Source organism: Anguilla rostrata, chromosome 3, assembly GCF_018555375.3.
Source record: "Anguilla rostrata isolate EN2019 chromosome 3, ASM1855537v3, whole genome shotgun sequence".
Classification (NCBI taxonomy): domain Eukaryota; kingdom Metazoa; phylum Chordata; class Actinopteri; order Anguilliformes; family Anguillidae; genus Anguilla; species Anguilla rostrata.
Window position 1 is genome coordinate 3,854,245 of NC_057935.1, and position 27,780 is coordinate 3,882,024.

The window sequence follows — 27,780 nt, forward strand, 5'->3', positions numbered from 1 at the left end:
AAAGAAAATGTCAAGACAGTCTGCTTTTTCCGTGTGCATTCTGAGTGGATAAATTATGAGCAAACGCAGGACTAAGCCAGCACTGCAGAAAAACCTGCCATGATTCACTCACACAGGTCCTCTCTGCCCAACACGGTAACCAGGCCATTTCAGCTGTGACACAAACTGCCGCTGTTACCTGAGCAATCGCTGGTTTAATTAGCCCGAGTGAAAGGTGCGTGGTTCTTACTGTGATCTCACCACCGAGTCTCCTGGGAGCAGCGAAGCATGGGGTGCGGATGGAGACGAATGACGCCTTCGCTGCTATTACAAAGGATGATATCACTCAGCGCACGGAGACAGGAAAATACATCGTTTTTGCATTGTGATTCTGTGTGTGTGTGTGTGTGAGAGACGGTGTGTGGGTGCGTGTGTAGGTGATGTATGTGTGTGTGTGTGTAGATGTGTGGTGTGGTGTGGGATGTGTGGGGGGGAGTGTGTGTGTCGTGTGTAGTGGGTGTGTGGGTGGGTGTGTGGTGTGGTGTGGTGTGTGTGGGTGTGGTGTGTCCTCATGTGTTGCAGGGGTGGTGCTGTGTGAGTGTGTGTGTGTGCAGATGCGAGCAGTGAGGATGCCTTTCCCTTTTTCTTCTCCTCCAAGCACCAACGCTTCTGCGTTACATAATCCCAAATACTGCAGTTTGCACGGGCTTTATAAAAATTAAATTCCAGCGTTCATGGCTCCTAAAAACGGGCTCAGGAACACCTCCACCCCTCACGTAGCTGGGCGCATCTTCATAAACACAAAGTGAAAAAGACCACAATTCACACAAATCAGCGACAGCCCAGGGCTTGGAGCTCTGTAACCAGGTTGCTGGTTCGACGGCAGGGGGAGGGGGGGCGGGGGGGGGGTACCGCTCTAGTACCTTTGCACAGGGTAGTCAATACAGATTGCTTCCATAAAAAAACAAATAACAGGACGTAAAAATGTACTGCGTGTAAAATCTAATCTGCAGCAAAGTATGTGCGGCACCACGGAGAGGTCTGTGTGGGCGGGGGGGTGGGATGCAGGACGGCCTCGACTCGATCTCCACATAACCTTTCAGCAGCGGGCTCGATAACAGGGCTGTTATTCCAGTGCTACTCCCAGCCCAATCAATGCGAAGAAGAGATAGCCGTCTGGTAATGGCTTTTTTTTTTTTTTAAAGGATTTTTTTTTTTTTACACATTACAGATCTACAGTGAGTGATGGGCTGAAAACCTCCCCTTTGGTTTTGGGGGCGTTTATACATACGTGAACGTAGCGAGAGAGGGAGAGAGAGAGAGAGAGAAAAGGGGGGACATTATTCACAAAGACAGTATGTGAAAACACGGGCTGGAAAGCTGGGGGGGGGGGGAAAAGGTGGGCCGAGAAGATAAAATATCTCATTCACGCCCACGGAGACTTCATGAATAAAAATAATAAATAAAGGATAAAAAGCTGAGCGCCCGTTTCTGAACGCCGGAGGATTCTCCCGAGCCCACTGGGGAGAGGAGAGGGACTCATCGTCCGGAAGCTTCTAGAATCAGGAGTCTCTCGAGATGAGGGCCGGACGCCAGGGCTGGAATTGGAAAAGCGAAAAAATCAAGGACATTTTCCAGGGCAAGGTGTCACCTCCCGGGGGGTTGACAGAATTTCTCAGTCCCTCTGTACAGTATGACCTCACATATGATCTATTTTCAAAAACATACGATGTTTGGTTATAGAGTATTACCAAGAAGATCGTGGTTTGACTGATCTTATAAGCTGTGCTTTTCTTGTATTTCCCTATTGTTCTGGTGATCTTCTCAAGAGTTTTTTTTCTTTACTGTCGCTAAAAATTCATATGCAGAAGATCTTTCGCCGGCTAGTTTGATTTTAAATTTTGTTCGGTTTTTCTCAGTTTGCCATACCATATTATGCCTCTTACCGTCACAATGTCTGGCTTCTCCATCAGTCATTTTAAATAACATTCCACTCTCTGTTGTCTGGGTGCTCTCAGCAAAGGCAAGCACAGAGGTTTTGTGATGAAGGGCTAACAGAAATAATATTTGTTTGATGGATGGCTAGAGTAACAACAAAAAACCGCTACTGATACAGAGTTTTGTAAGCAGGCCTCTGATCTGCCCCAGGGTGGAAAGACTCCCAGGGGGAGAACGTGTGGTGCAGTCTGTAGGGCAGTGGACTCTGAAGCGCTATACACATCCCATGAGTGGCTGCGGGTTCGAATCCCACCCGTGGTGCTATGGTCCCATCTCTATCTGTAACCCTCTCTGCTGTTCCCCGTCTGCATAAAGTGGGGAAAAAATATAAAAGGAGGGGGTCCTGTTGGCTCTCCTTCTGTTATAAGAAAGAAAGTCTGCCTGTTTCCGGTCACACACTGAGCTCCAAATCACAACTACACACTGAGCTCCCAGTGTAACAAACTGAGCTCCAAATCCTACACTGAGCTCCCAGTGTCACAAACTGAGCTCCAAATTTCACACCGAGCTCCAAATCTCACACTAAGCTCAAATTCCCCCACTAAGCTCCCCATCTGAATTCTCACTGAGCCTCGGAAGTTTAACCTGAGGCCCGTTTCAGTCTCCTTGCCCACACCCCCACACCCGCACACAGGACGATTAGCCAAGGTCACTGGCAATCTCCCACTTCCCCCCACAGACTGAAACCCTGACAGCTTTGGCTTGGCGCTAACTCAAAAGGAAGGAAAGGATCGCTATCTGATGCTCTTTTCCCAAAAGCGGAGGATGTCCGTGACATGTCCCTGCCCTAATCCACCCCCCACCCCCCCCCCCGCCCCCAGGTCTCATTGCAGCGTTAACTCACTGCTGCAGACTGCAGTTCCCTGGGGGGGGTACTTTGAGACATCAATAAATGCCGCAACGGATTCAATCCACCCCCGTTAGGTAAGTCCCTCCACAACAGGGGATCGTTTCTCCTTGAGCAGGACACTGAAGGGGGTGCGTCTGATCCTGTTCAGTGGGGACTAGTGGGCACTTCAACGCCAGAGGTGCAGAGAGCTTTGAATTCATTAGTTCGTTTTGATTCATCAACCGACAGTAGGGTTAACGGAAATTTCATGAACACCGCCGGTGCGGACAGACAAGCTTGTTCTCTTCCTTCTTCGCGATCACAGTGTCCATTACGAGTCGCTGCACAGGCTTGTGGGTATTTTCGGCCGGGCTGAGAGAGGTGATAACACAGGTGTGACCCCCCCTGATGCTGAACCTGGCACAGGACAGACGAAAGAAAAAAACCCAAATCTGCAGAATCTGCAGCTGGATCAGAGCTCTTACAACCCCGCGTCTTCTCAGAGCCCTGTCACATGGTTCTAGAACCCTGGTCCCACAGTTCCAGAGCACATAATGTCTATAATTCCAATTCGCTATCTCTAGAGAAAAGCGGCAAAGTTATGAAATTGGACAAACACCTCACCCTCTCTCTCTCTCTCTCTCTCTCTCTCTCTCCTCTCTCTCCTCTCTCTCTCTCTCTCTCTCTTCTCTCTCTCCTCTCTCTCTCTCTGCCTCTCTCTCTGCCTCTCTCTCTGCCTCTCTCCCTTGGGCCAGTCGTTCTGATGCATATTTCATCTCAGCCATTTACAGTTGCCGCTGGAGACTTAGTTTCTTACTAACCACCGCACTGAACTCCTTCCTCGCCAGACTCGCGGCTCAGTAATGCCTGTACTTTCTGTTATGACTTATTAATGTGTGTAATTCCTCATAAACCCTCGATTCTGGTCGACTCCAACTGGAAGGCCTAATTGTGATATTCCCTTTGAGGAAAGGAAACTGCCGTTAGGGTGTGATTGGCTGTTGGCGGTGTGTTTATACGCTTATATTTCTGCTGTGGCTGGAAATATGGTTCTTCAGTCAGCCTCTCAACTGTTAACCCCTGAATCCCTGTGCTACTCCGGAAAGAGAGAAAGACAGAGAGAGAGAGAGAGAGAGAGGGAGTTTGAGTGAGAGTGAAAGTGAGAGAGTATGAGTTAGAGAGAGAGTGAGAGTGAGAGTTTGAGACAAAGTGAGAGTGAAAGAGAAAGAGAGAGCATGAGAGAAAGAGAACACGAGTGAGAGGGAGAGTTTGAGTGAGAGTTTGAGAGATTGACTTAGACAAGAGTGAGAGTTTGAGCGACAGTGAGAGAGTGAGAGAGAGAGAGAGAGAGTTGGCTTTTTCCCTCCCTCTGAATGAGAACTGGCATGTACGTAGTGTAATCCAATTAGAGGGTCTTTCACAGCTGACTGGAGCTGCAGTGCAGAGCCAGTCATCGGGGCAAAACGCACGATACGTTCGCATGTCGGGCCATCAGAGCTGCTCACGGCGGCCTTGTTAAGGCATCAGACCTCAGACGCGGAACCGACGCGGAACCGATGCGGAACCGACGCGGAACCGACGCGGAACCGACGCGGAACCGACGGGGAACCAAGAACTGAGAAAACTGAAAGGCAAATTGAGCAAAGTGAGTTAGAAAAGAATCCCTCACCAATGGGAACAAAAGCCCACTGCTGCCTTTTAAGACTTTAACCACCATTTTCTTTTCCCGCTAGAAAACTAACTTTCATTACGTGAGTTTAAAAGAAAAATGCTGGATTTAGTTCAACCTAACTACAGTCAAACCTTTCAAACCTTACTCCTTTAAACACTGCAAGGCAAACAAACAATAAACTATAATTGTCGCAACCGTGCTGCAGTGCAGAGAAAATTGCACTGTTTGTTGCATTTTAAATTCAGACGTTGAGTAACATCAATTTCCCAAAGTCTCCAAAGTAAACAACTTCTTTCCAGCAATCTGTAATTGTCTCCCTCCAGTTATGGTAAATAATACAAATAAGGAGATTCGGAGTTGGCATTATGTAACCGTGCCAGTCAAAGCTGTTACACTCGCAAAGAATTTCATTTCATTGCATGGTTGTTTGCATAAAATTACAGTATACAGCAAATATTCAAATTGCCATTACATTTGCTGCAACACTGAGGATTGCTTGTGCATGAAGATTGTTATGGCAACTGATATTAGCCAGTTTGCTTTGCCTTGTTGCGGGTGTGTGTGTGTGTGTGCGCGTGTGTGTGTATGTACATGTGTGTGCGCAGGTGTGTGTTTTTGCATGCTTGTGTGTGAGTGTCTGTGTGTTCATTCTTACTTTATTTAGAGCTGCATCTGGTTCTCATCTCCATCAAATTAAATACAGTGCAAGAATTGGAAATAATGTCGTGGAAAAATAGCGTATCTCTCGCCTATAGCCACTGAAAAACGGTTTTAAAAAAATTGTTCTCAGCAGTGGAAGCCATTCTCGTAAAGCTCTAAAAGCCTCACTTTATGCAGCCGAACTCAGTGAGAACGAATGGCAAAATTTTGACCAATTACAAGAGTACGATTTTTCCAGCGCACTTCCTCATCATTTACATGAATCCACTAAGTATGCAAATTGTTTAATTAACAGCACCGCTGAAACAGCGGGACACCCGGCATCCCATTTTCCAAGACGTCGGGCCGAGCTGGGGAGGAAACAAGAGGCTGATTCACGAGAATTCACAGGGACGAGAACATCCAGCCCATTCAGCCCATCTGGCCTCGTCATTCACCTACACGCGATTCTTCTGACGGGAGTATTCTTTCTCTCTGCTTCCTCCCTCTGTTTAATCCCCAATTCGGAGAGAAGATATTAAAGTGACGGAGTGTAGCACAGTGGGTAAGGAACTGGGCTTGTAACCGAAAGGTCGCAGGTTCGATTCCCGGGTAAGGACACTGCCGTTGTACCCTTGAGCAAGGTACTTAACCGGAATTGCTTCAGTATATATCCAGCTGTATAAATGGATACAATGTAAAATGCTATGTAAAAGTTGTGTAAGTCGCTCTGGATAAGAGCGTCTGCTAAATGCCTGTAATGTAATGTAAAGATATTAATGATATATATATATATATATATCTGAGCTCATTACTGTAACCTCTGCTATCAATTTTGGAGAGTGCAGAAAAACTGGTACTCTGCCACCGCAAAGCGCATAATGTCAACTGCCGTTTTTTTTTTGTTTTGTTTTTTTTTCGTATCACAGTTGACGAGTAGCGCTCGAACAGACATGAGCCGGGGGAGGACTCTCAGGAGCACGGTGCTGAGGTTCCCGTTGATTAAAGCAACAGATCCCTAAAACAAAAACGAGAAACTGTGCTTCAAAGCAGCTATCAAGCTGCTCAGAGCACAAACTGCAGAGGCTGCCTCTCAAAATAGAAATGCTGCTAAGTTAGCACTGAAAGTAACCGCGACCGCGACAGTGCTGACCCGTGCACGTAGCGTCAGTGTTTGAGTCAGCCGTTTTTCACTCATTTCCTTTAATTTCTCCCTTTCTTTAAGCACTGAATTAAAAATTCAGGGACATAATTCTTCCGTGTTCATTCATTACGAGATTCATTAGGCCCTGTGTTCTCAGCAGACCCGAATCTAATGACCCTCTCAGCACTCTTAATTTAGCCTGCCCCACATTAACCGCACAACGTAATGCCATTCGCAGAATAAAGACTTTAAAACCTTAAAGTACAACGAAGGAGAGAATGTACTTTTGAAATATAATCAACTGTTGGGTCAGTTAGAGTCTAAGAGGTGTGACAACAAAACACACCAGATTATTAATTCTGATGCTCGATTAGCACTTGAAGATTTTAAGTATTTCTATCCTTTGTTTATACGCACCGAGAACAAAAAAAAACCTCTCTTTCAAGGGAGACCTGACCAAACTGACCATATTCTTGTTAAAGTCAGTAAGTCTGAAAATGAAACTTGGAGATCTGACACACCCAGAAACTTTTCCTGGGGTTAGGGTTAGGGTTAGGGTTAGGGTTAGGGTTAACGTCTGCTTTGAACATGCTCATTACCCTTCAACACAATACAGTAAAATGTCCAGTGTTAATTTAATTCTAGCAGAGTGCACAGGAGTCCAATAGGCGCAGGCAGACTTTGCCAGCAGGCAAACCACACAATTACTGCATGAAAATGTGCCCCTGCTAGGTGGAGACACTCGTCTGAAAACGGACACATTTCCTGCCCTGTGCTGCGGCGTAGATGTCGGAAACCACGGTGCCTGTGATGGAAATCTACATAATTTAACGCACCGGAGCCGTTCTTGTCCAGACACTCGGCATAAATTACCAGACACGGCCGTCCGCGTCCCGGGACAACGCCGTAAAATGTCAGTGTTGTTAGCGGAGTCCACGAATTAATCACGGAATCATCCGAGTCCAGAAATCCCCGATCGCAGACGTGGGTCCGGGAGCGCGCGGAAGCTTCTGGAAATACACGCGTGTGACACGGGGAAACTACTGACTGCTCACGGCTGAACACATCCGACTGAAGTTTAAGAGGTCGGATATCTTCCAGAAACTCAATTTTTCATGCAGTGAAATGCTTGGGATCCCTAGGACTTGGAGGTCCCCTGCTGGCTATGAGTGGCCTGTTAACTTATAATATTGGTAAATATATCATTGAAAAATAACTCCACAAATTACACATTTTGAGAAGACGGCAGAATTTCACTTCTTATGCACAGTAGCTTTTAAAGCAGACAGCTTTGTCAGCATACTGTCAGAAGGAGTTTTGGGGGACCCCAGAACTGAGCCTTGGTTGGGGCCCCAAAATTGATTAATCCGTCACTGCCAATAGGGACCATGTGTACTCTGTATGACTTGATTTAGCACGGAACATTTTACTGTGCACCGAAATTGCATTACTGGGATCTATCAGACTTACACTTATGCAGAGAAACTGTATAGTCAGCAGCTGTTATGACAGCTGACATTAGTCATAGTCAGTCTGCTTTGCCTTGTAGCAGGTGTGTGCGTGTGTGTGTGTGTGTGTGTGTGTCAGGTTAAGTACCTGGATCAAGGGTACAACAGCACTGTCGTACTCGGGATCTGAACCGGCAACCTTGTGGTTAGGAGCACATTTCCCTAATCACTGTACCACCACACTGCCGCCCATAGCAGGACCCGCTGGCAGAAGGACGTCTGCATATCAGTATTCATGCGCAAGCACAATTCCTCATTCCAGCTCTCAAGAGCAGCTGAGCCTCATTATATTTGCTGCAGAATCAGAAACATCCGCAGTTTCAATATTAACTTTTTTTTTTGCCAAAACAGTACCAGAGAATGACATTGAGGATGTCAGTCACTCGTAAAAAAAGAAATTTTGAAAGTAAAAAAAAAAAGAAAAAACGATTATATAATTCAGACGCTGAGATAGTTTACCCAGAATGCTGTCTGTCAGAGATGAGTTTCCAGCTCCACCAACCGGCCCTCATTTCCATGCCACTCGTCTCTGAAAGACGGCATTCTGGGTGAACTGTCTCGGCGGCTGAACCGTAGCCCCGGGACACAAAGGATTGGGCGGCCGGTTAGGGCTGCAGCAGACAGGATTATGTCGACCGCCTTCGTATCTTTTCACGATAAGGCGGCAGAGAGTAATCCGGTGTAGGATAGGCCGCTCTGCAAAGTCCCCTGGGAGGGCAGCAGCGCTCTCGCAATATAGCTTCGCTCACGCTAAATAAATAAGAGAAGAAGACTAGAAATAATAACCATCCCTGCCAGGCGTGGGCCGAGCAGTTGAAACTCGAGTCCTACAGTCTCTTTCTTTCCCTTTATACTGAAGATTCTTACAGTCTCTTACTCTCTCTTTATTCTGAAGATTCTTACTGTCTCTTACTCTTTCTCAATTCTGAAGATTCTTACTGTCTCTTTCTTTCCCTTTATACTGAAGATTCTTACCGTCTCTTTCTTTCCCTTTATACTGAAGATTCTTACCGTCTCTTTCTTTCCCTTTATACTGAAGATTCTTACAGTCTCTTACTCTCTCTTTATTCTGAAGATTCTTACTGTCTCTTTCTTTCTCTTTATACTGAAGATTCTTACTGTCTCTTTCTCTCTCTTTATACTGAAGATTCTTACTGTCTCTTACTCTCTCTCTTCGGAAGTCTTTAATCATCCGAGTCTGGGGTATGTGGGTTATTATATCTTAATCTTTGAAATGATTATACACACACACACACACACACACACACAAAAATAATGTCTTCAAGTGTCCCGAGATCCCACATACCATCCTGTCTCATTTGATTGTCGCTTGGAAGCTATGAAGGGGAAAAGGCTTTACCTCAGTGTTCCACTTGAGTGTGTCTTTTAGAAGAATCCCATAAGAGGTTCAACTCTAACTTGCAAATCGGTGACTCACTGCAATCCAAAATAATTCTACTTCTTAATTAAAACTTCGGGACTCTGGTCGAGGATCCCTCCTTTGCTGACGCGACACTCTAAGCCGCAGCAGAAACTTATGTTTGCTGAATGCACTTCTGAAACAGAAAGCACTTTTCTCACAGTTAAAAGTAACCTACTGCAGGTACAGGGCCTGCACTCTCAGAAGAAAGGGTTCCAAAGGGTTCTGTGTCTCCTTAATGGAACCCTGTCTAATTCAAGGGTCTTTGTTGGGCAAAATGGTTAAAAACAGTTCAAAATCTAGGAGCTTCCACACTTTTCACAACTACAGTAGATGGTTCCACGAAGAGATAAAAATGGTTCCCCTATGGAGGCCATCTAACAACCCCTTTTTTTTGATAGTGTAGTGTATGGTGAAAATCCTTGGGGGAGTTCACAGGTTCACAAACTCCACTCACCCTCTGGTAAACCCTCGCCCCCCCCCCCCTCCCCCCACCGCCCCACTAACAGATCGATTATGTCTACATGTTTTTGACACCCCTACATCACCCTGTCAAACATCAACCATCACACCCCTCCCCTGTAACAACTCCTCCACCCCAAATTCTCACATCTGGCCATTTGCAGTTTTTGTATCCTCCAGAGTCCCAGCAGAAAATATGTCAAAAAACATTACTTACTTTATTGCTATTGAATGTCCCTTGTAGCATAGGTTTCAGCATAGTAGAATCTATGGTTCTTGAGATTAGTACCAGAGACTGTTATCCCCAGGATGGGACAAAAATAAGGAGGATATGACCGTGAAGGCGCCCCCTGCTCCCCCGACTCACCCAAAATCCTGGCCCCCGCCCCACCCATGCACACCGCACTGTCAGCTTTCTGAACATTTATTTTTCTCCCCCGACCCTTCCCTCTCCTGTTGTTCCCCTGCTCAATGTTTCGGGCTTAGTCATCGAAGAATGAATGACAGCACCGTTGCCATGGGGTCAGATTGGGGGGGGGGGGGGGGTCTCATGCAATCTCTGTCAATCACAGTCGCTAGTTCAGCCGTTACAGAATTGGGTTTTCGTACGCCCCCTTACAAATCAATGTGACAGCCACAGACAATTATACAGCAAAGTGCTTTGTCCTGCAGGGCACGTCTGAAGACCTATTCTTCGACCTTCGTGACACGTTTCTCCTTCGCTGCTAATGAACCCTGTATGACCGCATTGGCTCTTCCACAGGCCAGCTGTCAACCAATCAACCCATTTTCACTCAGCGCGGTGCCCCCAACGGCGAAAATTGCTGTGCAACATCGCGTCTTGTACACAATAAAACATGCCCTTTCGTGACCTTTGCTGGAGGATAAAATAATAGACCTGGAGATCTCTATACAGTTAGGTCCGTGTAATACTACAATATGTCCTGTTAAATTTGAAATGCTGATGTCATATAGATACATTTTATGCACGTTGCAAAATGTTATTGTCAGTGTTATGTTTATTAAATGCATGCAATTCAAAGTAAGTGCGCCATCAGGAAAAATGCATGTAGCGATTATATTCAACAGCATCATTTAATTGTTTAAATTCTGGACCTCTCTTAATTCCCCATTATCTCCCTTATCTCACATTGGAGTACTCTTGGAGCAAATGTAAGCAAGATCCCCATTAGTACAACATCCAGAACAAAAACACAGGCGAAAAAGGTTAGCTATACGAAAAACAATAGCGTTGCAATACATGACACAACTAATCCATATAGGGAAGTGAGTCTAAAAATACATCATTATCATTATTATCTACTGATCTGGCAGAAGTCCCTACCAATGTTTTGAATAGTGCTCTATATGAGTCCACACTTCCTGAGCATCAGCATTGAGAGCTTTAGCGTCCACAATCGCAGAAACGATCTAAAAAGCTACCGGTGATGACCGAATGTGAGAAACGAGAGTAGGGTTTCCATTTAACCATTAACCACGGTAATCGAGTTTAGCGATGGAACGAGCTTCCCACTGGAGTCAGAACAGCACAAACCCAACCCCTGGACCCAGGGTCACTGCCTGTCGGAAAGGGCGGGGTGGGGTGGGGTGGGGGGTGTAGGTTAGGTGGATTCTCATGCCATGAAAGTCAGGATGTGATCTGCATGCAAATCCAGTTCATTGAGTTGGCGCAGCACCCGACTTCTGCCACTCTATATTATTATTATTATTATATAAGCTTGTAATGTTTCGTCTCCTGCAATATCAGAGGTCAGAGTAATGCAGCTGCTCAATACTGGTCCTTACACTGTTGTTGTTTTATTTAGTTTTTTTTTTTTTTAATGGTTTTCTACTCCAGGCACTTCCTGAACACTTTCTCCCGAAGGGCTTTCAGACGCAAACGCAAGGAGGCCCGGAGTGAGTCGGCCGGGAGCCGCTAATGCTAATGCTAACGGTAATGCTAACGCTAATGCTAACATATTCCGCGATCCCATTACGGGCGATAAGCTTGCGGTTCTGACTCTGACTCCGCACGCAAACCGCTCCCCCGTCCCACCTTGCACTCCCCCCTTTCCCCCCTTTCCCCCCTCCTCCCTTGTTTCTCACTCACTTCATTTCTTTTCTTTCTTCCCACTCATCTAACGGAAATCCTCTCGTTCTCCCAGAGAGATGGAGGGATGAAAACGACTTTGGAGGATGAATAATGAATAAGTCACGTGGTGACGCGGCGGGTACGCGGGGCTGCATTATTTAGGGCCCGCCAGTCAGTGAAAAGCCCTCAGCGTTCCCTAATCGGAAAATTACACACTCCTCTGGCGAGCCGACTCTCCGCGTAACGCTCAGCCTGCCAGCCTCTATGTCACTAATTAACACTGACGGGCCGGAGATGAATGGAGCGGCGGCTCGCTGAAGTTGACGATCGCTCTCTCTCTCTCTCCGTCTCTCCCTCCCTCTTCCTCTCTCTCTTCCTGTCTCTCTCTCTCGCTTTCACTCTCTCTCTTCTTGTCTCTCTCTCTGTCTCTCTTCCTGTCTCTCTCTCTCTCTTTTACTCTCTCTCTCTTCCTGTCTCTCCTCACTCCTCTCCTCTCTTCCCGCTCTCCTCTCTGTCTTCACCTTCTCCTCCCCCTTCCTGTCTCTCCTCTTCCTCTCTCTCTCCTGTCTCTCTCTCCTCTCCTTTTTTCTCTTCTGTCCTCTCTCTCTCTCTCTCTCAGTAAGAGGCACATCAACCTGCCAAGGGGAGGGAGGGGGGGGGTTTCGTGGACCGTGCTGTGAGGCATTAGATCCCCCCCTGTGGGTTTCCCCACTTCTTGATCTTTTCCACCTGAAGATCGTGGGTTTTTTTTTCCACCTGCGGTCCAATCAACTTCCCCGATGCTGAAGCGCGCGCGTCCAGAGGAACCGACCAATGAAACTCACCGATGTTGTGGTGCTTCAGCAGTCTGCAGATGCGAGCTTCCCTCTCCAGCTTCTGGTGATCTGGAAGAAGACAGAGAGATTTCACGGACTGATCTGTGGCAGAGCCATGATTCCCCTGGAGACACATTTATCAGTGAAAGCAATTTCCCGGCACCTGGTAATCAATCCATGTCTGTGGAGGGAACGGCCCAAGCAGACAATTACAACATCGACACTGAAAAAGTGAAACGTTGGATCACACTCTTAGAAAAATCTTCTGAATTCTTCTTCAAGTGTTCACATCTAAATATTTTAATTTTAAAAACTGTATTTAATTAAATTAATCTATTTATTTTTTTTAACTTAGTTGAATCAAATTCTTTTTTTTTTAGATGTGACTACTTTTCTGAAGAATTTTTAAGTTGATCCAACATTTCACTTGTTTTGGCGAACCACACAAGCAGAACTATTTGCTTAAAATTCAACGAACGCCAAAAATTTCCACTATTCCTTTTTTTTAAACTCATAACAGACAGAATAATAACATTCAGCAAAGACTCTCTTTTTTTCCATCGTAATTCAAATGGGAGTGGAAGCTGGTTCCACCGCAGTCCGCCAACGCGAACCATCAATCAACTTCAGGCAGACGCGCTTGCACGGCACACCTCGATTTAATCCTGATATATGATCCAATCAAGGGTTTTTGTTTTTTTTTTCTTTTTCTTTCTTCAAATATGCAATATCTGCGTCGCCCCGGGAACCCCAAGATTAGCATACACATTGCGCATATCGCTCAAGCAGCCCCGGCGCGGGCGCGAAAGAGAGCGTCAGTTGGGCGCGGGGCTCTAGCGCTGCGGCTCACGCCCCAGACGGGGTAACTAAATCGCCCCGGGCTTAAAGGGTATTCGTCGGGAGCGAGGCTCAGACCGATCGGACGTGCGTCGCGGTCACGCGAACGGCGGAGGGCGTACGGCCGCGGATCGATCCGATCCGATTCGGCTTCGCCGCGGGGGGGCGGGGAGAGCCGGATGCCCGGGTCGGCGATGCCGATAGGCTCAAATCCGGCGCCCAGCGACCGACCGTCGGCCTCAGATTGAGTCATAAATTCCACGGTGGCGGTTATCAAATTTAGGGGGGGGGGGGGGGGGGGAATTACTCTTGTGGGAAATGAGACAGTGATGATATTGAAATTCTTTTTTTTTTTAAATGGTCGGGGGGTGACTGAAGAAAGAGGGGGGGGGTTAAATGAGAGATTGAGTGGAGAGCGGGCTAATAGGAAAAGGTGGGGGAGGGGAGGAGTGGATACGGGTGGGTCAGAGAGGTGGCTGGGGGGTGTGGGGAGCGGGGGGGTTCAGATTTTTCACCCCTGGGGGGGGGAGCTACCCTGGGGGGTTCCCGCCCCTGCGGGTGGGGGACGGAAAGCACACACTCTCCCAGCGCTATTCCCGCTAAATAAATTGTCTGTTGCAGAGAGCTAGCGTTGCCGCGGCAATAATCCACAGCCCAAACGACAGAGGGAAATGACACGGTTGATCCCAGCACCCCCCCCCCCCCTTCCCCCCGACCCCGCACCCACACCATGCCCACCTCGTTAAGCCACAGAAATTACACGGTTGGAGCAATGCCCATTACATGCTTCCATCATATCTGTTGAATTCTTCCTTAACCCTTTAAGGTGTGAGATCACAGACATGTGATTAGAATGTTCCGAACTGAACGTTCTGATGCTGATGTAACAATCGCTACTGGTAACCGAAAGCGATGGGGTTCTAGAACACTGACATATAATTTTGAAGGAACAAAAAAAAACTTTACAAAAAGCCTACACTTCCGAGGGTTAATGGTTCTCTTATTCTCCGCATTTCTTACCACTGCCAGCGTAATACATACAATGAGCAAAGCTTTCACGGTGGGCTTAAAAAATTGCCGTTGCTAAGCAACCCTGCATGCAGAATTTTCCAAGAACAACAATCGCGCGTCGTTCTAACCCTTAAAGGAATCCACCGCCCCCCACCCCCCACCCCCCCCAGCGCTAAGAGGAGAAGCCGCGACTGGTAAAGGCGCTAGCTTGCGCGGCGTGAATCGAAGGCGTGGCACTTTCGTCTGTGAGGTGGCGTCGCCTCCGCCGTTTGTGAAACGCGATGGAATTAGAGGAACTTGTAGGGCTCTCTGACACCGATGAGCAGTGCATGCTGGATGGACCGTAAGGTCAGAGGTCAGAGGTCACTATAAGGTCAGGGCTCCAATAGGTCAACGATGTGTCCTCTAAGTCAGGAGTGGATCTGTGAGTATAAAATGCTTGTAGTAGGAAGGTGTCAAACAACAGGGCATCTCTCGATTTGACAGGAACGTCATAATGATGGGAAGGGCCTACAATTTACATTTTAATTTGCATTTAGGCACTCAGTGGACACTCTTATCCACAGTGACTCATAAAAGCGCATAGATTAAGGGTTCAGGGAGTCCTCTGAGCCTCTGAGCTGACATCAGTGCCATAACTGAAGTAGTGCTCGAATCAGAGTTGCAACTGAACATTAAAAGTGGCAATCGGGGAGGGGGTTCTAGAAGGTTCTGTCCTCAAGGACAGTAAACCAACCACTTGACACAAGATCACACAGCAATGTCCTCTGTCTGCATGATATTGCTTAAAGCACTAGTGTGGCAATATTCACAATGGAATATTACTAACAGGGATAATGTGTATTCGTGATTTGGATTTACTTTGTGCACACCCAATTCAATGCAAATAAAATTGGTATTTATATCCCTCCTCCCCCCCCCCCCCGCCCCGCCCCGCCCCGCCCCGCCCCGCCCCCCCCCCACCTGAACTAAGGCTAGTGAGACTCCCAAAAAGAACTTTGGGGGATAGGGGGGTACCACCACCTTTTATTGGCCAGCTAAGGGAGCAGTCAGAGGTGTGCGTGTTATAGAAAACGCACTGTGGCGGGATGGGGGCGTGGCTTCCCCAGGAGGGACACAGGACGGCCCGAGGGGAGAGACAGCCCTCATTAGACACGGGTCCGAGGCTTGGAGTCACAGTCAGGTATCAAAACGAAAAAGGACGTGGAATTTGGAAAACCGAAACTTACAACGGCATGCAGAGGACTGACTGTTGCGTCGTCCTGCACAAAAACAGGAGTAATTAAAGTCAGTGGGGGTGAAAGGAGGCCAGCAAACAGCACGTAATTATGGTCTGCGGCATTGCGGGTGGGGGGGGAGGAGGGGGGGGGCTCACTGTACACACGAACCGTACCGTACGATGCGAGGGATTTCTTTTTGTTCCCTGGCTTTGTTTCAGCAAAAAAGCCAGAATAAGTGAGCTGCTCTCAGCACTGGAAGGGCTGAAAGGAGTCCTGTGACAGGTACGGGTAGAGCGTGGGATCCGCAGTGCTCCACCCCCCCCCCCGCTGACAGCCACTGTCAAAAAACACCGGGTCCTCATATTACCCCTGTTCCTGTCGGTTGAGTGTGTGTGTGTGTGTTTGTGTGTGTGTGGGGGGGGGGGGGTAATATGGGAAGGGTTTACACTTAGTCTGTTTCACATGATGTAACACACTGAAACACACACACACAAACACACACATTAGGGTTTTCATTGGGTCTTGCACATACACACATACGCACTCATACACACAAAAACACACACACACACCAAAAACATGCGTACACACAGACAAATGCTTTTTGCACACACAAAATATACAAATAAACACAAACGAATAGAGTCACGCGCAAACACAAACACACACAGAAACCAGTTCACACATACACTCATACACCCACACGTGCTGTAAATTCAGCTTAAACTATCTCTGAGTAGACAGCAAGACTTCTTAGGATACACAGCAGACAATAGCAATAAGAGCCCTTAATGCTACAGGAATGGAGCAGAGCACCATCTTGCCACACAAAGAACTCCCCCCTCAGGAGAGCTGCTCAGGAACATCAGCGTTCACCTGGTTCAGGTGTGTGTAGGACTCTTCCTGCCATCGGGGGGGGGGGGTCTACCTGATGCTTTGTTCCTAACCACTCCCCCCCTGGATTATCCTGTCAGACGGGATCCCACACCGCACTTAGCAGCTCCTCCGAGTCCTCATTTGGAAAGCGGCCGTGCGCTGATGTGAGCATCGACTCCACCACGGTCACAGCGAGTGCGTCTCACGACAGCTGTTAAGCTCTCCGTTTGCTGTTTTACATTCAACCCGAGTTGCTGTTGGCCAGAGGGAAAAGGATGCCTGTGTGTCCTTGCAAAAGACCATCTGTTTTTTTTTTTGGGCTATCTCAGTTCCTAATCTGGCCCCTCTAGCCAGCCCCGGGTTTTAAAATGGTAATTCATTATGGCTTCTGTTACGTGGCCTTAATACATGTGTAATTACAATGTAATTACAGGTGTACAAACACTTTGTTACAGATTAATTACATTTGAAAGTTCTGCTTTATTTTTCTGAATTTTTTTTTGGTGATTTTCTCTCCACTTTAGGTGATGTACTGTTAGTGTTCTGCCACAAAATGGCTGACGTTGATGAATCAGAATAACGGAAACAGGGATTCAGAGTTTTGGAATGATCACATGAAATAAGTAATGAAAAACGTGAGAAAGAAGAGAAACTGTGCAGGTGAGAAAGGGGCAGGTGAGGGCACCTTCACAGCCCAGACATGCTGAACATCAGCATCTCAAATACTTCAGTCGCACTGTCACGCGTCAGTGAACAGGACTGGCAGATTAGCACAATATTTCTTGCACTAGGCTGGACGCGTGTGTGTGGGCGTGTGCGTGTGTGAGAGAGAGACAGAGGTTGCTTTCAAGAAGCCACAACCTCCACTACCTGTACGCGAGAGTGGAAGAAAGAAATGGTATGTGTGGTTGCTTTGAAGAACCCAACAATCCTTCATTCTATGTCTGAGTGAGAAAGAGAGAGAGTGAGAGAGAGAGAGAAAGAGAGAGAGAGAAAGCAAGAATATCTGTGCATGTGTGTGCGGGTGTGTGTGTGTCTCTTCCTACAATCCAGCCATCTAGCCCTGCACATGCCCAAGAAGGCCTGTGTTACAGCAGGAACAGTAAAGGACCCAGTTTAAAATGGCCACGCTGAGGCCTTTTTCTCCACTGCAGAGCTGCCTAAAACCTAAAGGATGGCAACTGTGCACAGAAATAGAATCCTCTCATCCCTCTGCCTGAACAGTGTTGCAGCGCATCCACCTCTGCCTCCTACTCATCCTCCTCTCTTTCCTCCTCCTCCTCCTCCTCTTCCTCCTCCCCCTCAGAACGCAGCCAAAGGCCACAGATACGCAAGCGGATATTTCCACGCAGCACTTAAAAAGTTGAGAGAATCGAACAGCACAGCGTGACGGGACGGGACGGGGGACGGGGGGCGGGGGTTGGGGGGGGTGGGGGGGGTGGGGGGGAGACGTGCGCCCCCGGCCCGGCGTGGGGGCGTTACGGACGACGCCGCGTAACCGTCGCCGTGGAGACGCCTCTCTGCGACGCGCTGCAGGTGTGTAAACGGATGAAAGGGAACTGAAGCAGGGGCTGAGTGTGGCACAGCAGACAGAGGCTAACGCCCCCTAGGGGAGAGGCAGAGGACTGCGGGTCTTCTTATCGTAGGCCAGCGCACCTCCCTTTGTCATCGGTGAAACAGAGCGGCTTTTCAACGTCAGTTCTGGACCGATGACCCACACAGTGTTATTGAGACTTTCTATGACTAATGCACCTCCCCCCAACACCCTCACAGACACATATCCCCTAACACACACACATACACACACACACACATACACACACCCTCACACACACATCCCCTAACACACACAGACACACACACACACCTCCCCACACATACACACACCCTCACAGACACACATCCCCTAACACACACAGACACACACACACACACACATACACACACCCTCGCAGACACACATCCCCTAACACACACAGACACACAAAGTGAAAGACTGTGGGTTCTTGAAAGAAACCACACTCTCACACCCTCTCTCTTTCAGACACAGTGGAGTATAGCGGCTTCTCTAAAGCAATTAGACACACACATACACATACACTCATGCACGCACGCACGCACACACACACATACACTCACGCAAGCACACTCACACATGCACACACGCACACACACACACACACTCATGCATGCACACTCACGCATGTGCGCGTGCACACACACACACGCATGCACACACGCACACACACACACACTCACGCATGCACACACGCACTCAACAGTTTTCATTAGGTCGTGCATTGCATTGCCGTTATTTGTACACTAACGCAACTTGAGCTCATCTGGCTCATAAATTTCGTGCTGATCAGATTTGATGCAAATTCTGAATGCTTTATTGCCATGAAATACATTATTAAATATTGCCAAAGCGCACAGAAATACTTTGCACAGAATCACAGATTAGTTATAATTATTAATCATAATCTCTTAATAAATGTGAAGTTTATGCCCATTGTTCAATATAATGTAATGTCTTTAAGCGTGTGGGGTCGGTCGGTCTCTCTCTCTCTCTCTCTCTCTCTCTCCCTCCCCCTTCTCCCTCCTCCTTCTCTCTCTCTCTCCTCCCTCCCTCCCTGTCTCTCTCTCTCTCTCCCTCCCTCCCTCCCTCTCTCTCTCGGTCTAACTGTCTGTACAGATACCTGCTGAGGGCACCTGTGGGTCAGGTGGGCGATATGACAGGTGGGTGAGTAACGCACCCCCACGTGCCACAGGCCACCCACCAGCAGGGCTCAACATCGTCACAATGAGACAGACGAGTGGGCAGAGCACAACTTTTAAACCTGTCAAGTGGACCCCCTCCCCCACTCCCCCACTCCCCCACTCCCCCACTCTTCAATGGGGTCGGCCCGCAACCCCCCCTGCCGTCTCACACACTTCAGAGGGCAGCCGCTGCCCCTCGCGTCATTTTTGGGTGAGTCACCAAGCCCCCCCCCGATTCGCCAAGCTTCCCGCCGGGCCTTCCAATAACAGCCTTCCCACTTTACCGCGAATGCACAGCGCCATTCTCTGACTCAGTCCTTTGTGTGATTGTGATCGTACGCCCCCCCCCCCTCCTCGCTCTGCTGTGCTTTTTCGCTCCGCCCCACAGACCAGGGCAAAGGGGGCCATATCTGTTGCTGCATTTCGTGCCAACTCCAGCTCTTAATTATAAAATTAGCCCCGATAATTTCCGAATTGATATTCCAGCCTCATTTCCTGATTCAGGTTCCTGAATGTCATCGAAAGGACACCGTTCTGGTGCCCCAGCATCAGCATCACATCGCGGCCCAATCCACAGCTAACTCAGCGCAAGTGCGTTCAGCTAATCTGGCCAGTGCAACTGGGGACAGTGTCGACCTGCACACACACACTAGCCAAGTGGGGGCTTTAGCCATTTGTCTTCACAAACAAGGTTTGGTAAGCACAAGCGATAACTCTTGTAAAAAAAACTCTTGCACTTACATTGAAACGAATGCAAAAAATTGTGGCGTGACCCTCACACGGAGAAGGGTGGATTCAATCCCCAGCACGCGGCATGTGAACGTCCAGATGGGCCCGTACACTCGCTGCACACGCACATCTCATCCTAGCTTTCATCAATAACATACCTTCCTCGTTACCACTTAAAACGTGGCTGACCGTAACGGCGTGTGGCATTAAGAACAGTCGTTTATATTTTCAAAACGATATCTGGCAGGGTGCATTATCACAGATTATCACATTATCACAGATCGCGCGTTATTTCCGGTGACAACACGTTGCGCAACAACTTAATAAAAAGGGAAGTGAAACTTTACTGAAACTCGTAGTGTTACAAAACAGTGACGGCTGTCTTCAGTTCCCCCTTTCAGCAACAGCGTTTTAACCCGCTTTCGCCCAGCTGTGAATAACGGCACAGATCAGGTCACGTCTCCGCCCGTTTGCATTCCCTTCGCTTTCCAAAAATGTCCTCAGATATCCTTATCGGCTACGAGTCGCAACAACAGCTGTCCATTCTCACGAAAAAAAAAAGGCAGAGCCGCCAATTTGCTTGCCTCGTTTGGCGAGATAGAAAGAGGCTCGTCTCGACTCTGCCGGGGAGACCTTTAATTATTGTCCACAGTGTTATTTATTCCCTCGCGAAGATTCACGAACTGGGACATTCAGTAGATCACGAGCCGGAGGAGAACTCCCACACAGCACAGATGAGGGGGCAGTGAAATGGAGAGATCTCACTTATTGTGAAAACAAGAAAATCGCAGCGCTTTCTCATCCCTTTTGGGAACCGGTCCCTTTTTACACGCAAAACAAAAAAATCTGACTTACAAGTTGCAGCTTAGGTTTTTGGGTTTTTAATTTTAATTCTGTAGATTTAGTATCAGGACTGTGACACACATGACACACTATACTGTGGTATCTCTTGGTGAGCACAGTGCAACCTACGAACTTCCTGTTGCGCTGAAGGACTGGTCTCGTTCACTTTGAACATGCAGAAAAAATTCTAGATTCTATATCTGAAGATATCACACGTTGTGTCGCCAATGCTGCCAATTCTATCTGTGTATTTCCAGCTATTAAGACTGGAAAGCACCGCAACATGATTTACTTTCCATACAGCGTGTAAATAAACACACACATAAAAACATTAAACACACACATTACAACACACAAACACAGAACACAACATAACACAACAACACATCATACACACTCACACAAACACACTCATACACAGACACACACACACACACATTAACACACTCACACACACACACAAACACAGAAGCATCACACACACATACACACAAGCACACACACACATTAACACACTCATACGCACTCACACAAACACACTCATACACAGACACACACACACATGCATACAGTGCACACAACACACCGCAACATGATTTACTTTCGTTACAGTGCCACTTCTGTGTCCTGATCCTCCGACTAGGTGCAGGTAATTATATACTTAGTGCTGAAGCATAGCTCCTATCAAGCCAGGATATGAGCTATAATCACATTGTCATATGAAATATAATAGAGACAGACAGACGGTAGGATTGCTAATGCTCCCATCGAGTGAAAACGTGGAAGATCATAATTCTGTGTGTAAAAAAAACACAAAAAAAAAAACACACACAGACCACACACACACACACACACGCTCATACACACCAAACACACACAGAAGCATACACATACACACACAACCACCCCTCCTACACACACACAAGCCTACACACAGAAGCATGCACATGCACACACACGCACACAAGACACACACACCCACACATATGCACAACCCCCCCCTACACACACACACACAAACACACCCGCACACACACACGCACACATTATTCATTATCTCTTATTTTCAGCCCAGCCATCTGCTTCTCCCTCCCAGCGCTGCATCAGAGGAAGCAGGGCAGCGGTTTCAACATTTCCTCCCGTGGTTACAGCTCAGCGAACTCAGCGGCAGGCTGTAGCACAACACAGAAGACATGCCGCCCCCCCCCCTCCCATCACCACCACCACCACACGCCCGCCCCTCCCCCGCCCCCCTCACCACCACCACACACGCCCGCCCCCTCCCCCCCCCCCTCACCACCACCACACACGCCCCCCCCCCCCCCCCGCCCCCCTCACCACCACCACACACGCCCGCCCTCCCCCGCCCCACCACCACCACACACGCCCGCCCCCCCCCCCACCATCACCACCACACCCGCCCTCCCCCCCTCACCACCACACCACGCCCACCCCCCCCCCTCCCCACACCACCACACACCCCCTCCCCCTTCACAGAGCCCAGCGATTCTTATCTGGCTGTGTTTCCTACACACGCCGTGCGAGCACGCCTATATTCATCTCCCACAATGCAGCGCTCATGACCTTTTAAACTCTCTCTCTCTCTAATAATGTTTCCCTTTCCTTCTCTCCCTAATCTTTCTCCCTCTCCATCTCTCTCTTATATTCCTCTCTCCATATGTCTCTAATATTCTCTCTCTCCTTCTAATCTTTCTCCTCTCACTCTCGCTCCCCCTCCTCTCTGTATATATTTCACTCTCTCCCAACTAATGTCTCTCTAATATTTCTCTCTCTCCTTCTCTCATAATCTTTCTCCCTCTCCATCTCTCTCGCCCTCTCCCTCTCTCTCTGTATACATTTCACTCTCTCCCAACTAATGTCTCTCTAATATTTCTCTCTGTCCTTCTCTCTCTAATCTCTCTCCATCTCTGTCTCTCTCTCTACTTTGTTTCTCAAATGTCTCTGTCTTTCTTTCTCTAATCTCTATCCCTCTTTGTAGCGTAGATGCTGTGAACAAAAACACAGATTAATCATAATTATTATTCATGATTAATCTTATAAATACGGAATTTATGCTGTTGATTAACATAATGTCATGGCTTAAAGCCTGTGCTCTCTCTCTCACACACATGCTCGCTCTCTCTCTCTCTCACACACATGCTCGCTCTCTCTCTCTCTCACACACGCTCACTCTCTCTCTCTCTCTCACTCTCACTCTCATTCTCATTCTCATTCTTTCTCTCTCTCACTCTCACTCTCACTCTCACTCTCACTCTCACTCTCACTCTCACTCTCACTCTCACTCTCCTTCTCTTTCTCTCTCGCTCTCTCTCTCTCTCTCTGATGAGACCTCCTCCTTTCATCTCCTGTCCTGAGGTGACCCCACGTTCACATCGGGAATATTCACATCTGTCTCCTCTGATTCTGTTTTGTTTTTTTGTTTTTTTCCTTTCCAAAATGACCTCAAGCTTTTTTTGGGAAATAAGTGAACATTCCCAGTGTTAATTAATTTGTTTTGTTTTTTTCCCCCCAGACATCTCTATTTACAGTAAACCTAATTTATTTCCCTTGCTTCGAGGGAGGACGAACTTAAAATGCCGAATACCACACATAATGAAATTTCACTCTGAATATACGCTCAGTTTTGGAGACAGCTCGGTCTAATTCCTGGGGATTACATAGACTCTCCCTCAGGCTCTCCGCTATTTAGAAAGCCAAATAGCTGATGGAAAGAGATTTAAAGTTTCTAAAATACATCCAGTCTATCTGTGAGCTTAGACCCCACATTAGGTTCAGTCTGTTTCGATGTAAAAGCCACAGGAGGCGAATTAGGATCAGAGAAACTGATCCCGAATCAGTGTAGCCCTATTCTGACGAAATTAGCTTCACACAAGGATGTCCTGTAGTAGGAATTATTACCTATTACTGTGATTTTTAAGCCCGTCAGAATCCGCCATGTCAGCAGTTTTTACCTTTAAATTTCCTGAACTGGATTACCTGCTGTTTTTTTGTGGGGAGAAAGTATGCATCTGAGGTTCTCTTGTAATACCGGTCTAGTGTAAATAAACATCTCAGCAATTTGCTGCAAAATTCGCCGCTTTTTTTCCCCTAGAGACCAGAAGTTTCAATAACATTCTGGCCTCTTTTGAAATGGTTACTCTGCCTCCCCCTTTCTTCCAGTACTGGTACTGCACCAAGGTGGACTGCACCCTTCACCAGACCTCCATAATGTTTCTGCCTCTATTTCAGCTGCTTCTGTCTGAGCAGTAATCCAGAAACCTCAGTAAGACAGATGCTTATTATTATTCCCGGGAGAAAACAAGCTTTCCCCCCCTTTCTCCAGAGAGACAGCATGTTCACTCTTTCCCGCGCAAGCATCCATGCTCACCCCATCACTCAAGATAAGGTCGTTATCTCAGTCGAACGTCGCCGTTCGACGTCGGTTAAGAGTCTGGTGAAATGTGACAAAGGCATCAGCAGTGAATAAACCGTGAAAAGTCAAAACGACCTCAAGGTTATGTGGAAACTATCAGCTATAAAAAAAAAAATTAAAAAAAACATTTTATCAGTTATTTTGGAAAAACTCACTGCAAAACTTATGACAGTGTATTGACATTTGTCCTGAGATAAAATATTCTGTAAGGTTTGGTAACAATAGGTGTTATGCCATGATTCATGTAGGCTTTATGGAATACAACTGAAGTATAAAGACCTGCCTGTAAATACCAGCAATCACACCCTTTCATCAGAAACACGGTTTGGCATCGATTTCTAAACAGTGTCTCAGACTAAAGAAAAGAATAATTCCTGTTTTTTTAATTGTGACTAATTTAAGAACGAATGTTGACCGAACGCTGCTATGCATATACGTCCAATCGAACCCTGTGCCTAGCAACGATGCGTGGGACTTGTGAGTCGCAGATCGTTCCGGAACTTCAAGAGGGCACACAGCTCCGTCCTCCTCCTCCTCTCCGAACGCACAAAAACTCTCCAGCTTCTTTCCATCCCCTGCAGCAGTAACCGGAGTAACAGGAAACTCAGCTTTCTTCTGGCGTTTGTGAACTCCAAACAACCACCTTGTTCGGCTCTGCTTCGTTGCATTTTGTTATTTAAAACATGCTTCTCTTCCTTCAGAAAGGCGGCCATCTTGGAGACGAGAGAGTTCCTCCACACCTTTTGTACAACACCTCAATGTTTCTATTTCGTATCGAAAAAGAATCACTAACCCTTTTCTCTCCGTCCTTTCTATCCGTCAGGTGTTCAGAAAAGCACCTTGACATTGGCACGGCACTTTTATGACAGTAACTTTGCTTATCTCTAACTCTCTGGATGATTGCTTACTCTGCAAACCACACTTTTGCAAGTCGCTTTGTTCAAAGGTGTCCGCCAAATGAGCTAAAGCCAGCACTGTAGGGTAATATTATACATACTCAACATGCTAATCTAGCGCAGTACTAATGCAAAAAAATGATTATGAATTATGTAAATATACAGGCCGTTGATATGGACACATTGTAGAGACTCATGACCTCCTGATTTGTCTACAGATTCTGTAAAGTTTAAGAACAGCAAGGATGAGGTATTCCCCCACAGGGAATTGTAATCATTTCAGTGGAAAGATTCTTCATTAAGCTTTAGCCAGCCTAAGAAGTCATGCAATGACCAAGTTCCTTAATTAATCCCCCAGATACCCAGACTTCTGTCCCCTAAAGCTGCTAGACAAGGCCAGTCGTTCAATACTACAAAGCAGCCACAATAGAAGCACGGCACTATCGAAACAGATCAATATTTTTTTTTTTTGTATAGCATATTTTACAGACATCTGTCACAACACACTTTACAGTGGACCCTGGCCTAAACTCCCATTATAAGAGTAACCCTAGAAGGACAGTGGCAAGGAGAAACTCCCTGGGTGGGACAGACAGAAAGAAACCTTGGAAGGAGCTAGACTCGGGGGGAGCCTGCATTACATTAGATTGCATTTACCTATTTAGCAGATGCTCAGAATGCAAACGGAAAAGGTTTAGGCAATGAGTAGAGCCAACGCCAAGTCAGCCATTTCATAACTGCAGTCACTACAAAAGCCAACAACACAAAGTTCAGCACCATAGTAGGTGCAAGAGGGACATTGTGGATTAAGTCCTCTGGGTATGGGGCTTTATTGGACCTTTTTCCTTTTTCCAGGATACATTTTTAAATGAATAAATAAAAAAGCAGCAGGTGGGCATAGTGTCTAGATGAAGCATCGGTAAGCAAATAATTAATGTCCAGTGTTAGTGGAGCCAGGGTGATGTGTAAACAAGAGTGCTTCCAGTCTGCAGACTAGACAGTGATTCAGCTGTCCTGACTGTAGACAGTTCATTCCATCACAAGGCGGGGTTGGGGGGGCAAATAACTGGCCCGGGTCGAGAAGCCATGGGGGGCGGGGGGTTGTCGAAATGGGGGAAAAAAACATCTCAAACTGACCAAAAATAAGGAGCACCCTCTTCACCCGTTTTAAAAATCCACGAGCCCTAACAAAACAGGTGGCAGTGGTTTTTGGAGCATTACCCTGTTTGATAAATTATCTCTTTCCACATCACCGGTGGGAGCAGGAGTCCATAATTACCCAGCAGACGGCTTCTGGTGGATTTTCAAAGCAAACCGCCCACCCGGTTTTTGGCCGTTTTTTTCCTATGCAGTTCCCTCGCGCTAAAACCAACTGCCGAACGCGCAGACTGCGGCTGACTGCTTCGCCACCGGTTCATTTCGCTAACTCGCGGAGGACCCGCTTTAACGAGGTTTGTAGATGAGTCTCGTTGGCTACCGCGAATTCACGGGAAGAAAAATCCCCAGAGGAGTTAAAACAACTAATGAGACTGGGGAGGGTTAAGGGGTGTACCTCTACATCACAGCTGGCAAAAAATTACAACCAATGAATAAATTGTGCGCCCGAAATCGGCGGTGATGTACGCTCGAACCAAAGTCATTCATACGCGTGAAGGTTTCACGTGATTACCCTCTTGCAAAGGATATCTACGCAGTAAAATGTCAAGTGTTAATTAAACCCTAACAGTGTTAATTTGATTCTGACAGATAACATTTGGTCCCCGCTGCGAATTAACACTGGTTGAACTGAAATAACACTGAACTTTCTACTGTGCATAGCGAAACGGAAACTTAGCCATAAACAGGTTAACACTCCTTAGTATTGTTGCGGTTTATAAAGAAGAAAAAAAGATCAAATGTTCTGAAAAGCTAAGCGCAATAACATTTTTTTTAAAGGAGTGGGTGGAAAAAATGATTTTGCAGGATGTAAGTCATTATCAAATTCTGTTTCTTGGAACATATTCTTAAAATATCTGAGTGGAATATTGCGGTGTTCTAAGCTTTGATCGCCTGACCCCACTTTCAGCGCGCGGCAAGACCAGGAGGACGAAGTGTACAAACTGGCTTCCGTTTCTTGTGCCACCGGCTTAAAAGTTTATCGCAGTTATATGCAATTATAATACAGCTATCACGATTTTAATCACCAGCACAGTCATGCTGTTTGGCAGAAGCTTGTGCTTTTTATGCAAGATGCTTTCACAGTAGCTAAGAATTAAAAAAAAAAGAGTCGCAACTTTTTCTCAACCTCTTCCCCAGGGACTTGGGTAGTTAGAGTGTCTTAAGACAAATAATTAGATTTTTTGTTTTAAGGAGGACAGATTTTTTTGTCATGTCTACAACCTCGCTTGTCGTTCTTGACAACTTCTCAGCTGAAATTCAAAGTACAAATATTAATTTTCATAGTTTGCTTACCAGGGGCAGTTTGCTCACTAGCTGGGGCCCTGTAGTAACAGAAAATACCAATTCTTTTGATGGATTAGATAGATTATGGAAGATTATGACGGGTTAGTTAAGTTATTCTTTCGAGTTTGATCTTGAAGCATGTCCAAAACCAGGCTGCTAGGAAATCGAGGGTGCG

General features: G+C 47.0%; 1 protein-coding gene across 3 annotated transcripts in view; it reads right to left on the reverse strand.

Annotated features, from left to right (window-relative positions):
- The window catches only part of LOC135249867 (calcium/calmodulin-dependent protein kinase type II subunit alpha-like), a 64,755-nt gene that overhangs the window by 29,950 nt on the left and 7,025 nt on the right, over positions 1–27,780 (reverse strand). For 2 of the 3 annotated variants that reach the window (XM_064325523.1, XM_064325524.1), the window contains exon 3: positions 12,568–12,627. In XM_064325523.1, the coding sequence (XP_064181593.1) occupies positions 12,568–12,627 (60 nt within the window). Of the gene's footprint in view, positions 1–12,567; positions 12,628–20,003; positions 20,210–27,780 lie in introns of those variants that run through there. The other variant, XM_064325525.1, reaches the window with a different exon arrangement.